The sequence below is a fragment of the Alligator mississippiensis genome, chromosome 4 (genome assembly GCF_030867095.1).
Source record: "Alligator mississippiensis isolate rAllMis1 chromosome 4, rAllMis1, whole genome shotgun sequence".
In the NCBI taxonomy this organism is placed as follows: domain Eukaryota; kingdom Metazoa; phylum Chordata; order Crocodylia; family Alligatoridae; genus Alligator; species Alligator mississippiensis.
In genome coordinates this window covers 235,374,037-235,393,190 of record NC_081827.1, presented here as the reverse complement: position 1 = coordinate 235,393,190, position 19,154 = coordinate 235,374,037, and the positions used below count along the sequence as shown (strand labels likewise).

At 40.7% G+C, this 19,154-nt stretch overlaps 1 protein-coding gene across 6 annotated transcripts in view; it reads right to left on the bottom strand.

The window, feature by feature from the left end:
* Positions 1–19,154, bottom strand: part of LOC102563004 (von Willebrand factor D and EGF domain-containing protein) — a 323,208-nt gene that overhangs the window by 230,157 nt on the left and 73,897 nt on the right. For all 6 annotated transcript variants that reach the window (XM_059727409.1, XM_059727412.1, XM_059727411.1 and 3 more), the window contains one exon: positions 10,149–10,333. In XM_059727409.1, coding sequence (XP_059583392.1) covers positions 10,149–10,333 — 185 coding nt within the window. The remainder of the gene's footprint in view (positions 1–10,148; positions 10,334–19,154) is intronic.

Sequence of the window (19,154 nt, the reverse complement as noted above, 5' to 3'; positions counted from 1 at the left end):
TTTCAACAGCTAGCAGAAGTTTCCCAGTCACAGGACCTGATTCTCATAGGGGACTTCAATCACCTGACATCTTCTGGTAGGTCAGTACAATTGGAGGTGCAGCTAGCAAGGGACGTTTAGGGTAACAAGAAGGGTTTCTACAAGTACGTTGGTAGCAAGAGGAGGATCAGGGAAAATGTGGGTCCATTACTGAATGGGGGAGGCAACCTTGTGACAGAGGATGCAGAAAAGGCTGAAGTACTCAATGCCTATTTTGGCTCAATATTCACAGGCAAGGTCAGTTGCTAGACTACTGCACCAGACTACTGCACCAGACAGCATAGTTTGGGGAGGAGGTAAGCATCCAATAGTGGCAAAAGAACAGATTAGGGACTGTATAGAGAAGCTGGAAATATACAGGTCCATGAGGCTGAATGGGATACACCTGGAGGCTAGACAATCACTTAGCCGGGGTTGTTTGACCCCATCATTCTTTCCTGCCCATGGCAGGGGGTTGGACTTGATGACCTGCTTAGGTCCCTTCTGACCCTACCAATTATGAAACTATGAGGGTGCTGAGGAAGTTGGATGATATGATTGCATAGCCATTGGCCATTATCTTTGAAAACTCATGGTGATCAGGAGAGGTCCTGGATGATTGGAAATGGGCAAACATAGTGCTCATATTTAAGAAAGGGAAAAAGGAGGATCCAGGGAACTACAGACCAGTCAGCCTCACCTCAGTCCCCAGAAAAATCATGGAACAGATCCTCAGGGAATCGATTTCTAAGCACTCGGAGGAGAAAGAGGTGATTAGGAACAATCAGAATAGATTCACCAGGGACAAATTATGCGTGGCCAACCTGATTGCTTTCTGTGATGAGGTGACTGGCTTTGTGGATGTGGGGAGACTGGAGGATACCATGTACCTTGATTTTAGCAAGGATTCTGATATGGTCTCCAGCAACATTCTCACAGGCAAGCTAAGGAAGTATGGGCTGAAAGAATGGACTGCAAGGTGAATAGAAACCTGGCTGGATCATCTGGCTCAGAGAGTCCTAATTAGTGGCTCAATGTTTAGTTGGCAGCCGCTATCAAGTAGAGTGCCCTAGGGGTCAGTTCAGTGCTGGTTTTGTTCAATGCCTTAACAAACAGCCTGGACGATGGCATACAGTGCACCCTCAGCAAGTTTGCAGATGACACCAGCCTGGTAGATATGCTGGAGTGTAAGGCTTGGATTCAGAGTGACTTAGAAAAATTGGAGGATTAGGCCAAAAGGAATCCCATAAGGTTCAACAAGGATAAGTCCTGCACTTAGGATGGAACAATCCCAGGCACCAGTACAGGCTGGGGGCTGACTGGCCGGGCAGGAACTCTACAGAAAAGGACCTGGGGGTGAAAGTGGACAATAAGCTGAATATGAGCCAACAGTGTGCCGTTGTTGCAAAGAAGGCTAACAGCATACTGGGTGTGCTGCCAGTAGGACAAGGGAAGTGATTCTTCCCATCTGTTCAGCCCTGGTGAGGCCACATCTGGATTATTGTGTTCATTTTTTGGCCCCCCACTACAGAAAGGATGCAGACAAATTGGAGACAGTAAAAATGGTGCAATATGGAGTGCAATAAAAATGGTGAGATGGCTGGGGCATATGACTTATGAGGACAGGCTGAGAGAACTGGGCTTATTTAGTCTAGAGAAGAGGAGACTGAAAGTGGATTTAATAACAGCCTTCAATTACCCAAAATGGGGTTTGCAAGAGGGTGGAGCTAGACTGTTCTCAGTGGTGGCAGATGATGGAACAAGGAACAATGGTCTCAAGTTGCAGAATGGGAAGTTTATGTTAGATATTAGGAAGAATTTTCTAACTATGAGGGTAGTAAAACACTGGAACAGGTTACCCAGAGAGATGGTGGAATCTGTGTCCTTGGAGATTTTTAAGACCTGGATAGACAAAGCTTTGGCAGGGATGGCCCTGCTTTGAGTAGGGGGCTGGACTAGATGACCTCCTGTGGTCCCTTCCAAGCCTAATTTTCTATGATTCTATGAAGTCATTTATTTTAACATACTGTGCTAAATTATATGTATTGATAGAGCAACAAATTTTGAATAAAGATGAGTAGTTCTGATGGCAGTCATATCACATATATGAGTTTTCTACTCTGAACCAAATTTTGCCCATGTTAATCATGTAGATTAGCCCACTGTAGTCTGTTGGACTGGCTGTGTGAACTCCATGATATTAACAGCCAACAATGAAAAGAATGGGGAAATTATAATTCTAAATTCAAACAACAGCAAAATGCAAAGAGAAATAATGAGGAAAAACAAAGAATTCTAAGCAAATTCTAGCTGTGAAAAACAAACATTTTTCACATAATATATTGGGCGGAAACTCCAAAAATGTAAATATTTGAAAATATTTAACATTGTTCATCAGTTACTACAGTTATTGCTCTTTCTAAATATAAGAGGAAACTGATACTATCATACCAGAATATAATAACAAGTCTAAATTCAAAACTGTGTGGCCTGGTATTGCAATACAGATATATTGCTGCCACAAAAGGGAAATAATCCCTAACTGCTCAGTTTGGAGTCAGTGCTTATTAATTTACTTGAATTCAATTAGTAATCTATGTAGTTTTCAGTAACGTATTAATGATTTTCAAACTAGCAGTTTCAATGCTTTTCAGCATCACAGCAATTCAGGTCAGGGAAAAATAGAGCTGGAAGGGACCTCAAGAGACCATCTAGTTCAAGTACCATTGGTGTAATACATAACCTTAGGTGCATTACTATGGTGTAACTTACAGCAAAGAAAACTTCTCTAGTGCACACGGATCATTTCAGGTTGTCAATAACCCGAAAAGAGATGCTTTGAGAAACAGATACTCCAGTGGGCCAAATTCACAAAAAAAATCTTGAAATCACTGAATTCAACAGGAGTTCAAAACTTCTGAAGGTTTTGCCCAGCAACAAATTTGGCACTTTTCATCTTCAAAGTATTTTATAAAAATATTTAATCTTCACACCATCTTTGTAAAACAAATGGATATTTTTAAGGATCTGCAATTAAGATTAGGCACCCCTAGCCTTTTACATAATTCAGTTAAAAAATGTAAAAAGAAAAAATTAAATTAGTTCCTCAATTGCCAATAACAATTTAACACTTCAGTAGCTGCATGCAAATGTTAAATAAACCAGAAAAATGGTGCTTTATTTTAAACTCGGCATGCTCCTGCACCAAGTCCAGCAGATGCCCAGATGAGGAAGTGTGTTAGTTGGACCTGATTTCCTTGGCATCTGTATAGACCAGGCACTCAAGTGGAGCTTTTTTGGTGCTTTTATATAATAGCTGATTGACTCAGCTTTAGTGAAAAGCACCAAAAAAACCCACTGAAGTGCCCAATCTATATCAACACTACAGAATTGGGTCAAAGTAACGTGCTGCTTTCTTGGTAAAACACATTTCTTTTATTTAACATCTGCAAGCAGCCATTATTGTTTTATCCAGTGATATCACCTTCTATATACTAGTGGTTGTCACAGAGCCACAGGCAGAGACACTGAAGAGGATTCTCTTGTTCCCTGGAAGTGAGGTGGGTGGATGGGTGAGGGGCATGGGCAACTGGTGCCTCCCAAGTCTGGGGGGTGAGGTGGAGGCGCTCTGCTGGCAGAGCCAATTTTAGCAGGGGACACTAGCACTCTCTGTGCCCCCCTACCAGCCAGGGCACTCGCTGTCGGGGGGCAACAGTGCTCCAGGGGAGGCATGTGCTCTCCTGCCCGCTCTATACATTGCCTATGCCAAGAGGGCACGTGGGCTCTTTTGGAGGGAGTGACAGTAAGGGAAGGGATTCCCATTAGGAGAAGTGGACTGGAAGTCCCTGGTGGAGGAAGCTAACTGTGACTGAGAGGAAGTTGATCCCAGAGGATTTTCATAGAAATGTTACAAAGGCTAGGTGGTAGTCTGAAAGTAAGGGAAGGTTTTTATCAGCTTCTGCCAGTTTAGTTTTACTGTATTCTGTTGTCAAAACATTTGATCACTTTTTTTTTCCATGTTATAAAATATTTTTGGTTTTTTTTCTGTTGTTTGACTGAAGTATCTGTAGTAAATTGTAATTTCTGGGCAAATTAATAACATGGGCATACCCATTCAGTGGAATGTGGGACCAAAAAGCTTATACAAGCCCAGGCTATATCTCTGGGAGCACCACAACAGCCCAGGGTTTTGTCACAGTGGTTTTTACAATCAGTGATTTGACTGATTGAATGTTTTTCAACTCTATACAACTGGCCAAAGAATTCAAGTTTGGCTGCTCCTTTCATTAGGAGATTGCATTAAAATTCTGCTGTAAAAAATAAATTGCACCATATGCAAGAGAAACCTTGTTTTATTTAGATGAAAAGAGGGTGCTTTTTGGTACATTTTTAGTTGGAGGTTAACACAATATGATTAGCAGGGATCATGGTACTCTCTGATTTAAAAAAAAAAATCCCCAGTTTTGGCATGGAAAAAAGTAATCCAAAATCCACATTTTTCAGTGATTAAAATGAAACACTACTAATATATAGATATGTGTGTAATGGTGTTTCATTTTAATTATAGAAAAATGTGGATTTTGGGTTACTTTTTTTCATCCCAAAATTGGGGATTTTTTTTTTTATCAGAGAAAACAAGGATCCCTGATGATTAGGCATCTTAGACTGTTAGATTCTTAGGCTGCCTATACACGTGCTTATTCATCTTTTAATTAGAACACATTGGAGCAGGCTAGATTAATCAAGTCTGTTCCGCATTCTAATTAAAATGCTCTAGCATTACCTCATCATTGTGCCTTTAAGCCTTTTAAAAGCCATGCGTTTTAAAATGGCCACAGGAGCCATTGAATGATGTTTAGCTAATGCATCCCACAGCCATTTTTAAATGTGCTGGGGTTTAATAGATGTGACGATGAGGCATTTAATTAGAGCAGCTCTTTGGGAACCACTGTAATTAAAATGCCCTGCACCCCCACCCCCGAGCACATGTATAGGCAGCCATAGGATCTTAGAGTTGGAAGGGAGCTCAGGAAGTCATGTAGTCCCACTCTGGTCAATGGAGGACATAAAACAAATGAACACTGACATCACATTTAAGATATCATCCTAAAATTTTTGAATCATCAATCCTTTGTCTAGTCAGGTCTTAAAAACCTCCACAACCTATCTGGATAACTTGTTCCAATGCTTTACTACCCACCTAGTGAAAATGTTTTCTCTAATATCTAACCTAAACTTCTCTTGGTGCAATTTAAGGCTGTTGCTCCTTGTTCTGTCATCTGCTACCACTGAGAACAGTCTAGCTCCATCTTCTTTGGCACCACCATTCTGTTATCTACAAACTGCCCCCCATCTTTGTTTTAGTTAGTTCCCACCTAAATAATTTAAAGTGAATACAATTTTCTATTTCAGTCTGCAGTATAAACTTTACAGAAATTAGTTTAATGCAAAAGGATACCAGTATTAGCAGTGAAACCTGTGGCTGTTATCTTTCTTTTAAGTGTTTCCTTTATACATACAGGCTAAAAATCTGATTTGTGTATATACTTGGGAACCACTGCTTCACACTTGCTATTATGATGATGCTGTGTTCATATGTGTAAGAAAGAGAGAAAGGAAATAATACATTAATTAGATGTACTTCCAAAGAACTTCTTATTTTTAAAGTTTATATAAAAAATTGTAATTCAAGGAGGATTTAGATTAACAAGACAAAACAAAAATAAATTTTAAAAGTGCAACTCAACTAGTCTGTTTTGGTTTTGCCGAAACTGTGCTTTATGAGGTTAATCAGTAGAGCATGAGACATAAAATGAATCTTAAAAAATATAGTATATATTTCACATATGTATTAGAGAGGTAAGGTTTCATATCTGAGTTCAAAGCTTTCCTAGTTTGACACTCCTCAACCCCAATTTAGTCTTATTTGATTCACCAGTGACTAGTGCCTGAGTATAACATTTAGGAATTATTTTGTGAAGCAGGAAAAAACTATTGTGAGACTTTACTCAGGAATGAGTCATTGTTAAAGTTTTTAATTCAGATTTTTTGTAAGGTTCCATATGTACATGAGGGCTGGGGACAGACATTACACATAAACCAGTTTAAGTGATCAGAAACTGATTTAAACCTGTAACAGAACAGATGTTCAGTGCACATAAACCAGTTCGAAAATGGCTGGAATCGGTATGAGATAAACCTAGTTGAATGTAGTATCAGACTTAAATGATTTGGGTCAAACTGGTTTATGCAATGTCTATCCCAGACTCCTTGCTGGTTTAAGTTAAACCACACCCCCCCAGCATCCTGGCATGCTCTCTGGGCTGGGCGGGGTGATAAACACTGAGTTAGGGGTGATAACAACTGGTATCAATCCCTTGCTGGGCTAGTCAGAGCATTCTGCTGGGGCCTGGCTATGCCCCCCGCCCACAGCTCAGTACTGACTAAGGGAAGGGAGGGCTGCTGTAGTGCCCTCCAGCTTCTAATCTGAGCCACTGCAGGCATGTGCCTGGATTTCTGGAACGAAACAAAATGTCTGTCCACCTACAAATCGGTTCAAGCTTTGCACGTTAGACTAACTTGCAAAGATTGCATCAATTCAGGCTCAGACTTTTTGAATGTCTGTCCCTAGCCGAGGAGAGGTGGAGCAGGAGCTATAACTCTAGCAAGCTCTGGCTCTCCATATGATATGCTTCAGTGCCCATTGTGTTTATACTGCAGCCTTTGCTAGAGGATTCTCATCTCATGTTGTTTTCCGCAGGTTTTCATCACACATTATTCTCAAAATGTTCTACAATTCACAGGTTCTTTTTCACACTGTCCATAACTCATGTCCTTCCTGAGAATCTTCCACAGTGTTAGCAGCCAGCGCTCTTTGATTTTGTATTTCTTCCTTTCTTGTGGCCTGATTATATTAGTCATTTAATTAAGATGCCCGTTTCTTTATTTTTGCTTTTCCATCTTTGTCAATCAGTATTAGATCTAGCCTTTTTCCCCCTGTTGGTTTAATGATGATGCCACTTTAATTCATTATCTGAGGACCCTTTTGTCATTATTAGCTGTGACAAGGGCTCATGGAATTTTTTATTTTTTCTAGTAAGACTGCTGAATTATTTTTGGGGTGTAGCATATCTCTCTGCACTTTCTTCCTCTGCTCTTTTTCCTTTGGAAGTCAATTAGGCAGTTCTTGAAGAACTAACTATAGTTTTTGAGCTATGTGCTGCAGACTTGACACTGTGGGACACAGATGTTTGCACATTTGTGTTGTCTTCTTCCTTTAGTTTGCTATTGGGAAGAAACTCAGCATTGTGCCCAAGCTAATGCCTAGAGTACACACAGGGGAGTCTGTAATTGGTATGACTTCTGTGAAAACACAGAGGGAAGGGAAAGGGAAACACAGAAGGAAGAAGGTCAGTGTCACACTTAATTTCCTGGAGAAATTCAAGTGGCAATACCCAAACTCGAAGGCTGTTTCATTCAAAAAATATTTTGCTGCTGGAGGAATAAGTTTGTGGGAAGTATCTGGATTTCAGGGTTGCTGAACCTAGAGATATATTCCACATTTTAAGCCCTCTGCAAGATGGAATTCTCATTTTCATTTTCTGCTTTTTCAATTTTTCTGTGTTTCTTTGTCTCATTCATGAGCGAGTGACAGTCTTTGAAGATATTCTGTTAACTTTTTAGAGTTTCAGGACCGCAGTGAAACATGGCAGTAGTTGGTGTACGGATTGAAATCTTCAGCTTTCTCCCCTGCTCTTGGAGAGCTTCTCTTCCCCCTAAAGATGCCCGAGTCATCTGTTTCTGTCGTCACCTGACTAAGATGTTCCACATAGTATAGACCCATATCCAGAGATGACTACACCTATATTACTTTACAGAGCTGCCTATAAAAGAATTCAGAGTAAGATTTTTTTTTAAATAGCTTTACAATCAACAGCTCTGAAATAAATGGCTGGTTTTTCAAGAATTCAGCCTCCGATTACACACTTAAATGTGGTGGCCAGATATCCCAGGGTATACCATTATCCCACACGCCTAAGTGCTTGGTTGAGTAAGGATCTGTTTCCCTTTGTTGCAGTTTAAATCCCATTTGATCTCAATTGAACTGCATGAGGTAAACCCTAAATTCATGCCTACAGTTGCTTTGAATTAAGTTAATCTAATCCATCGATAAGCAGTTTATTGTATCCATCTGATATCACCATGGTGCATCTCATAGCTTACAAAGTACATGATTGTGCTCATAATGGCTGAATAAAACATTTTTCAGCTCTCTTTAGCAATCTTTTGCTATAACATTGGTTTTATTTGGACTCCTTTCCTTTCTATCAGAATTTGTCCTTGCCTTCTTTAATTAAAATCATCTCACCCTAGCCAATGATTGAAATATCCAATAATAACCGCTTATTAAAGAGTGGAAGCTGTGCTGTTATTAATTCAAATTATTTTGTTCCAGAGGTTTTGCTCACATTAAATGGAAAACCAAATTAAACAGTGATTTAATTAAGTGGCAAAGAGAATGAAAAGGAGGATTTAAAAGGTGAAGATGTAAAAGTAGCACATTCTTCCACTGGTGACATATAACAGGTGTAATCCTTCATCAGCACGGTGAAGCAGAGATTTGCTGCCATTCAGAGAAGAATGAAGAAACCAATGGTAAGAATTATGTTACAAGATAAGAAACTAAACTAATGAATACAACCCTGCAAACTTAAATAAAGGGCTCCATAGAGGAGATTTAAAGAAACAAAGAATGTAATGTCAGAAAGATGTATCACACAGATGAGTACTATTGAATAGTGGAAATTGCTGAGGAGTAATGACAGAATAATTAATTTTATAGAAGGAATGCACATGTACAGAGCAAGCTGAATAAATAGACTTATAAGACTTTTGAACCATTTCCTCTGTGCTAGACTGACAGCAAATGAATGAAAATTAATAATAATGAGTGGCATTAGTGCTAAGTAGAGTCACACAGTACGTATAACTTGAGGAAATCTACCTTTCGTAAGTTAGGTTAGGAAATAAGTTTTCTTCATGCTGTTTAACCACAGTTCACAAATTTACTTTCATATAACACTGTTTGTTAATTGCATATATGTTCTCTAGCTAGGTTGGCATATAATAAAAATATTAAAATATGTGGTATTTTATATTGAATTTGACATCCTTAAAATGTTTAAAAATGAGTAATCTGTTTACCAAATAAAGTATTCTGTGTGATAACATTTCTGAAAGTAATCTAACTTCATGCCATGGACTTAGTATGATACAGCACCTAGTTATCTGTGGGATGAATTTGGCTATAAATGTTACCAGTTTTACCAGTATTGTTGTACATATATAGATCACACAGAAAATAGGTAACTATTTCCTTCTTCTTTACTACAGAATAACATTTTGGGCCCCAAATTTACTTTGTTGGCTATGAGGCAACTAGGACATTTATGCGTCTGCATGTATAGTAATCCATATTATTATTATTATCATCATCATTTTTATTATTGCAACTACTACTTTTACTGCTACTTCTTCTTCTACTCCACTTCCTCCTACTACAGGCATTTGCTTTTTTATTTTATCTCTGTCATTTGGTTTAATTTCTGTCCCTTGCACTGGTTTTACACAAACTGAAAGGGGCTTGCTGGGTTCCTTTTTCTCCCATGTCTGCAACCAGCAATTTGCTGAAAAGATCTGAAATATCAATCATCCCTCTGTCCTGCCACAGCCACAAAGCTCCTTATAGTTCTCAGTTCCAGTGATCATCCTGTTAAACCATCCTGGTAAACCTGGAGTAAACCTGCTCCAGTTTAACTTAATGTTATTTTAACATATGTGACCAGAACTGTACAAAATATTCTAAATGTGTCCTTACCAGTGCTTTGTACAGTGCTACTAATACTTTCCTGTCATTACAAAAATATCTTGCCTTGTGCTTCTACATGTATATTACAAACGATGCAAATAATAAGGAACACATGAGCAATATCCTCCTTAGAGTTGCATCCAATCACGTAATTTGTTATCTGCCATTGACGTTTCTGTGGGTGAATGGAAGTAAGTGAAAGGAGAATTCATATTTTAGGTATATTAAAGTATATAAGTTTTCGTTCTTAATCTTTACTAACTTCTATACATTTTGTTGGCATTTCTGCAGGTCTGTTGTTGATCATAAAACGATACCATCCTTGGGGCAATGAGTGGTCACAAACCAGGTCTTGGATTGCTGTTTGCTGTAATTCCAGTGAATCAAAATCAGTGCTTCGATAGGGATTGTGGAGGATCTGGTGTCCATCTGGAGAGCATTCAGGAGCTAAAATAAGTCAATAAGATAGATTACAAAACATCCATGGGTTATGTCAATACTGAAAACTAATGAAGAATCTTCCCTCCCCAAACTTCAAAATGGAAGAGACTGTTTTGAAAGAAACTTTCAAATGGGGAGATTTTTTTATAACACAACTTTCCATTTAGGCATTTCTGTATATTTTAATCATATATTTTGATGCCCCGTCTTTACAATATAGAAAACTGTTTCTGAACTTGGCAAGAGTTTTCATTCTAAGCTATAAACAATTTGTTTAAATTAAGGAAAAATAACATATGAAAAAATGAAAACAATTAAAAGCAGCACACTCCCTTCCCATCAAAAAATCTAGTTATATTTAGGATGAAAACTAAGATAACATTTTTTTCTATATGAAAAATGCTAGAAGTCATGCTGTCATAATTTCTCACTTCCTTGGTCAAAGTATAGATGTTTCTAACAGGTGTTTGTAATTGGTTGACTTAATTTCAGGTTTATGTTCTTCTCCTGACTCAAACCTGGGCAATCTCCACTGAGTTTGATAAAATAATCACTAACTGACATTCTTGCATACTGGACTCTGGCTTCTATTCTATTATCCCATCCAGAAAGAGCACAGAACAACCGCAGATGCTTCCTCAACCTGAAGAAGGGTGTTTGTACCCAAAAGCTTGCAAAGAAGAATTTTTCCAACTATTTTAGTTGGTTTAATAAAAGATAGTGGATTTACCCAAAGAACCTTGTCTGCCTATGTCCTTAGACCAACACAGCTACAACCAATACCCATAAAATAATCAAAACGCTTCATTTTGGATATAACTACTAAACCCTCTTCAGAACTGTTTTGCTTTTTCTTTTTCCAGCAAGAACTATCCGACAAAATGTACATGGATTTTGATGTCAGTAGATCTGCCTTTTTCCCAAAAAGAAAGGTTTTGATGAAAAACTTTGCCCAGTTCTATTTCATTGTAAGCAATGGAAAGTGACTTACTAGCACTGTTACAGAGTTCCAGACACAATTCTTGCCCAACCCTCCTGCTCTTGGAGGTTCTTAATGTACAGATATTGATGTTTCGAAACTCGAGTGTTGTCAACATGGAAGGTTAATTTGACTAACCCTTCATTACCGAATAGTTCTCCAGATTCATTAGAGTATTCTGAACTTTATCACTAAGAACTTGAAGTCTTCTAACGGTGATATTAAAATGTGCTTGTAATAAGAAACTGATCATGTAGATGGCATCTCCTTACTCAGCTCATGTTCTGTTTTAGTTACAGAGTATACCAGTGATGTCAACTACACCGCCCATGGGTCAGATGTGGCCCATGGAGCTGTATGATCCAGACAGTTGGTCACTGGACCAACCTCTTGCATCAGACCCCACCCAGCACATGGACTGGATCCAGTACCATGTATGCTGCACACAGCACAGGGAGCCAGCATGGGGTGGCACATAAAGCCCATGCCCCAGACCCCTTGTGCTGCATGGAGTACTGCATCCAGCCCATGCACTGTGACCAGTGCACCCCCTCTGCTGGCCCCAGGGCTTATTGAACAGATGGTCCCAGGGCTCGCACAGGGCATGTGCTACATGGAGCACAAGGAGTCTGGAGCATGGGCTGCATGAACATCCTGAGACCAACCCCACATGAGGCCTGAAGCACGTTAGCCCTGCAACCCACCTTGGGGTGGATTTTTCCAGCACTGCCTGGAGGGAGTGGGGAGCCGATCGGTGGAGAGCCCAGTTGCATCCACCCCCTCCCTGGCACTTGCCCGGATCCTCCCAGGGCTTCCCCAGGCCATGGGGCTGGCCAGGCACTAGCTGGGGCCTGGAGGCCAGGGTGGGCACTGCTGCAGGCTGGGTGACTGAGAGAGTAAGACCCTGTGCTGCAGAAAGCCAGGGAAGGTGTGTGGACTAGGACTGTGGTTTAGGGCAGGCATCTGCAGCTGAGACCCTGTGCATGGCTTTGTGGCCTCAGCATGTGTGGTGGGAGCAGTGCATGTGTATGTAGGAAGGGGGGAACGAGGTGGGGACTCACCTGGATGTTTGTTGCACATCCGTGCTCCCAGCTAAGTTGCGGTGGCAGCTCCCAAGCTCAGCTTTCACTCTGCTGGGCTCTGGCTCTGGAGTATGCTGGGGGTACAAGTATTTCGGGGGCAATGCAGCACCCTGCTATGTTTTGCTCCTCAGCCTCTCCAGTGCCCTGCCTGGGGATAGCAGCCTGTGCCTTAGAAACTGGGTAAAAAGCACCTAGGGAATGAACCTGCAGGGACAGTGGGGTTGGGACAGGCAAAAGTGAAATGAAATTATTGTGTATGTGGGGATGCTGTATGGGAGTGGGGGGTCATTTCGTCTGGCCTGCAGACTGGCACAGCAACACTCATCAAGGTCAGATGAGTTGATACCCCTGGAGTATATAAAAAAAAAAAGGTCCAATTTTACTATATTATCACCCTAGAAAAAGCATAGCTATGGATATCTTGCTTCTTGCATCATCATCAGAACTATCATTTTTTTCCACTGGAGTAATCTTTAATTATCCATGCCGATGTAAGAGGCAGACAGAACATAGCAGGACTTTTATTCCAGATCTTTTACATGCAGGACTGACTATTGGCAAAATCATCTTTTGCTTTGTAAACTGAAAATATTGTATATAGAGTCACTGAGAAAATAAGGATTCATCCCCACAATGTCATTTCTCAAATGTCACTTTTCAGATTATAACCTGGCTTTAATATTTCACCAATGACACTATGAAGTAGATTTATCATTTTTATTTTGTTGACAAGATACTCAGAAGGTCAAAGTCAATCTATTCACACTAACATTTTTTAGAGATTAGTTTTATTGTGCCAATGGCAAGACAGTGGAATACAAGACGAATGTAGGCAGAATGCAGCATAACAGTACCATTATCACTGTTTTTAGAGAACTAACCTATCAAAGGGGAGAGTAATATCACTGTAATATTTCAGTTAAATTAAAATTATTGTCTTTTTTAATGTTTGAAGATAAAAGCTTTGGGAATTAGAAAAGGGAATAACCATTTCACAAAGACTTCTGGAAAACATACACCCAGCTTCATCTTGTATATGCTGCTGGGTTTTTCAGAATTCTTTTCTGTAAATGTGGGACTGTGCCAAAATTGTCCTTTTTAGAAGAACGTTTATGGGACTTAAGTGGTGTATATATTCTGCACATAGATGAATATCACTATGTGCTAATGACATGTTAGGATGTCAGAGACTGGCTTGTGTTTCTGACAGACATTTTTCTGGATTGTTTACCCATGTTTGTCTGTTGAAGAAAAAGTTAACAGTATCTATTAAAATTTCTTTTTTGCAACTATGTCACTCAGTCTATTGCACCTTTAACAAGATGGATCATGTTAGGAAGCCCTAACCCATGTATAAACATTAACATCGCAGTCAAAGCTTTGTCTAGCCAGGTTTTGAAAACCTCCAAGGATGGAGCTTCTATCACCTCTCTGAGTAACCCATTCCAGTGTTTTACTACCTCCTAGTGAGAATATTCTTCCTAATATCTAACCTAAACTTCCCTTGCTGCAATTTAAGACTGTTGCTCCTTGTTCTGTCTTCTGCTACCACTGAGAACAGTTCAGCTTCATCTTCTTTTGAGCCCCGCTTCAGGTAGTTGAAGGCTGCTATAAATCCTCCCTCAGTCTTCTCTAGACTAAATAAGCCCAGTTGCCTCAGCCTCTCCTCATGTGCCCCAGCCCCCTCACCATTTTTGTTGCCCTCTGCTGTCCAATTTGTCCACATCCTTTCTGTAGGGGGGGGGGGGGAGAGAAACAGAGCACAGTACTCCAGATGTGGCCTCACCAGTGCTGAATAGAGGAAAATAATCACTTCCCTTGAACTACCGGCAACATACCTACAAGTACGGCCCGGTATGCTGTTAGCCTTCTTTGCAACAAAGGCACACTGCTGGTTCATATTCAGCTTATTGTCCGTTGTCATCTCCAGGTCCTTTTCTGCAGAGGTGCTGCCCAGGCAGTCAGCCCCAGACCTGTACAAGTGCATGGGATTGTTCCATCCTACGTGCAGGACTTTGCAGTTGTCCTTGTTGAACCTCCTGAGATTCCTTTTGGCCCAATCCTCCAATTTGTCTAGGTCACTCTGAAGTCTAGCCCTACCCTCTACTACTTCCCCCAGCTTGGTGTCATCTGCAAACTTGCTGAGGGTGCACTCTGTCATCCTCCAAGTCACTGATGAAGATAGTGAACAAAACTGGGCCCAGGACCGACCCCTGGGGCACTCCACTTGATACCGGCTGCCAAATAGGTATCTAGCCATTGATTACTACTTTCTGAGCCTGATGCTCCAGGCAGTTTTCTGTCCACCTTACAGTCCATTCATCCAGCCCATACTTCCTTAGCTTTCCTGTGAGAATGTTGTGGGACACCGTATCAAAAGCCTTGCTAAAAATCTATCTACACCACATCCACCTTGCATCCACAGAGCTGGTCACCTCATCCTAGAAGGCAATCAGGTTGGTTTGACATGATTTGCCCCTGGTGAGTTCATGCTGACTGTTCCTAATCACTTTTTTCTTCTCCAAGTGTTTAGAAATGGATTCCTTGAGGATCTGGTCCATGATTTTTCTGGGAATTGAGGTGAGGCTGACTGGTCTGTAGTTCCCTAGATCCTCCTTCTTCCCTTTCTTAAATAAGGTTACTATTGTTTACCCATTTCCAATCATCTAGAAACTCTCCTGATCACCATGAGTTTTCAAAAAAGGTGGCCAATGGCTCAGGGCAGACACAAAGCTTATGTGATTAGTCAAGTAAATGCCCTGGCTGTTTGCAGAAACACCCACTATATATATGCTTTCCTATCATCTTTTTATGGGTACAGGCAAAGAGAGCTTGAGAGCCAAAACTAGTTGGGTACTTACATACTTAGGGTGCCTATACACAAGCAGGGAAGCTGCTCTGATGCACTGGAATTCCAGCGTGTTGGAGCAGACACAAGTCCACTGGAGTGTGGCAATTATAGCACTCCAGCAGTTAGCATCCCTGCATTTAAATATGTTGGCAGGGGTGCTTGCATCATATGAGCTCTAGTTCAAGCACCCTGCTGCCATTTTTAAACGTGAGGACACTGATACATGGAGACATGGTAGCACTTTAATTACAGCAGCTGTCAGAGCCACTCTAGTTAAAGTGCCCCCCACCCGGAGCACATGTAAATGTACCCTTAACTTCTGTTGATTCTAGTGGTAAATCAGTTAGGTGCCTAAATGCTTTAAAAAATCTGGACATAAGTGGCATGCCCCAACATCACACCTTGAGGTCAGAAACAGTTCTTGGCAAAGAACTTTAGATCCTTGACTCTCAGTTTTCTATTCTGAAGACTCCCCTTTGAATGAAAAACAAAAGATTCTGAAAGGAAGTGGAGTTTAACTTTCTACACTTTCTTGTGAACACAGCATTCATTCCTGCCTGTGGGAGGGGGTCAGGCTAGATGATCTGTTCAGGTCCCTCCTGACCCTAGCTACTATGAAGCTACTATGAAACTATACACACAGAGTTACAGCAGGAGTAAACCAATTAACTCTGCAGTAGGATAGTACTTGTAAATACAACTACTATCCTGCTGTGGAGTTTTTTTATACCACAGCACTGCATGTGTAGATCCTGCTGTGGCTGCCTGGGGCATGAGGTTGCTTTGGTGTGGGGGCTGCTTGCTGGATAGCCCCACACTGGAGTACCCTCATGCCCTAGCCAGCCCCTCCACAACCTATTGAGCTGGGCTGGAGTAGCCCCAAGCCCCACCATGCCCCTTGCCAGCCAGGCTGCTCTAACCCAGCTCATTGTGCTGTGGTCCCGGGTGCACCTGTAAATGCAGTACACAGGAAGCAATACACTCCAGCTCAATTAGTGCTGAAGTTTATTGCTTCAACTTAAATGCATGTTTAGACCTACCATTTACTCTCTACACAGTATGACACAGAAAACCTGTGATGTTATTTAAATGCAGTTAATAATACTCAAGTTTCTCACTAATAATAATACAAATACTCCATTTAAATGAAATTAATAACACTGGGCTCAATATACATTAGTAATAATCCATATCCACACAACATGTTGTGGTCTTATTGGTGATTAATTACTCTCTCTAAACAATGCAAATATATTAGGCACTGGGACATGGCTAATTATTTTTCATCTTTTAGTTCTTTATGTTTGCAGTAGGCTAGAAAATCCTGTTTTGCATGTTAACAGATTCAGAACTGCCATTGTTGTGAGAAGGCAGCCAGGGAATCCATTGAGCAAATGGGAAAGGCAGGTGAGGTATGGGAGAAAAAAAAGCAAACAAAAACTGAGAGAGTACATTTGGACAAAGATCAGAATCATCTTCCACAACATCTTTGATGGCATGGTTCAAACAACCACAATCTGTTACTTGGTGTGTTATTTTTTGCTAAGTGTCAGAATGTATTTTACATCCTTGTTACTGGGGTTTAGCTCTTGCAGAGTGTCACTGGAGAGGTGTTAAGCCAAACTGATCAGCTGTCAGTTCCATCACAGGTAGAGCAATCACTTCTGTTCTAACTTACACTTGTGTAAATCAGGACTAACTCTGTTGAAGTCAATGGAATTGTACCAGCTACGGCAGAAACTGCTTCACAGTTTGCAGCAAGCCATTTACTGTATTGTTACTGAGTTACGGAGCTTCTCAGGGAAAAAAAAAAGTACATTTTAGAAGCCTATGACACAATCACTGTAAATCTTCCTATGTAAATTGCAGGTCATGATATAGGCTAATTACTACTGTCTTTATTAGAAAAGGAATAAATCCTCATAATTAGGCTATATTATGGAAGTGTTGTTATTATTTTTTTTTTAGAAAAAAATACTTCTTGCTGTAGCAGTTCACCTGGAAACTGGCTGGCTGTGTACTAAGGTGGCTGCAGCTATAACATGACTAATCAAATGAAGCCTTTCTGTTCATTTTTAATGCATGACAAAGTCAGATGCAGATATCAAGTTTGTGTACTGTGATGAAGTGTTCAATATAACAATTGTCCCCCTGCTGTGGGGAACAATAAAAGTCAACGTCCATGTCGTGTACTAAATTGTTGTTGTTCTCTTGTAGGCAGGTTGGATTGCTTTTAAAAGGAAATATTTATTTGTTTTAGATAGAAAAAACCTGTAAATTTTATTTAATCCCTCAGTTCAATTCATATAATTGCATTCAAGAGGTTTATGAAAAGATGCTGGGAGGAGGAAGAAAGGGAGCTGAGTGCTCATTGTCATTATGACCATAAAGATTTCCTTCAGTAGGAATTAAAAACATACCCATAGCTACTGTTTTTCTCCACTTCCAGTATGCCTTAAGAATTACCTGTTGTACAATAGCTAGTACTGATAGCTAGTCTGTTAGCTCTGCATAGAAAAATTTTTCTTGAACCATTATTACCATCATATAGAGAAAGAAGTGTTGCCAAGAAGACGTAATGATTTTTTCGCTTGACTAGATATAAAGCTTTTTTTTTTTTAAAACCAACAATTTTGTGGCAGCAGCTTACTGAGAAAAAGACACCGAAAAGGTTCTTTCTGACACATTCAAAGCAAACAAAAAACAATACCTGTTGTGGCTGCTAAGTAAAAAGAATATTTGAGTTACTCTGTCAGCATTATATAAGTTGTCTTAGGGAGAAATTCTGGCTCTATTGAGGTGAAAGGGAGTTTTCCTATTACTTTCGTAGAGCTAGTATTTCACCCTTGTTGCTAAATGCAAGTACAGTTCATTAGTTGTACTCAACTGAAACACAGGGGTGGTGCAGGCACCTACCCTGGAGATTTTCCAAAGGAAATTGGATGCACACCTTGCTGGGGTTATTTGACCCCAGCAGTCTTTCCTGCCCAGAACAGGAGGGATGGACCTGATGATCTCATGAGTTCTCTTCCAGCCCTAAACTTTTGTGAATATGTGAAACTCTATTTTAATAGAAATATTTAGAGACATGAGTGACTGGTGCCTCCTGAGTTGGGGTGGGGGGAACCAGCAGCCGATCACCAACCGATCACCGACTGGGGGGAGGGGGGATCCCTAGAGGCTGATCACCGAGCCCAGAAGTACCGGCGACAAAACCAGATGTGCCAGCGGCAAAACTGGAAGTTCTGCTGGCGCTTCTCTTGGCACCCCCACTCCCTGGCCAGTGCCAGTCACAGGCAGGGCAACAGCTGGTACTTCTCTTGGCTTCTCCACTCCCCAGCCAGCAAGGGCCAATCTCAGGGGTGGGGCACATATCCCCCCTGTGCCCTCCCTGTGCACGTTGCCTATGTTTAGAGACATATAATGGCCACAGGGAATGATGGCATGGCTGCTGCACCTTCTGGTCTTTGTCTGAGCCACAGTAAGGAGCACAGTCTAGGAGAGGTCAAGGACCCAGCCAAGCATTCCAGCTACTTTTTATTTTTTATTTCAAATTTCCATTATATTTACTTTCATTTGACAGACATCAATTTCTCTACACATCTCTTTAGAATTATCAGCCAGATCCTCGCAGGTGTACATCAGTACAATGGGACTGAACGTTATCAAACCACCCCAGTTTTCAGAAGAAGATTACAGTTTATGGGTTTATGAAGGTATTATCTCCTTTTTTGATTATCTAAATTCACTTTGCCTTTATCCAAGCGAGGCAAATGTACAAGGAGCAAACAGTGAGAACAATGTAGTTAACAGGTATTGTGAGATACTGATCTTTTGTATTGGTTCTCTCATAAAGGCCCTGCTGTCAGCTGGGGCACTCTGACTTTTCTGCTGGGTATTTTCACCTCACTTCAT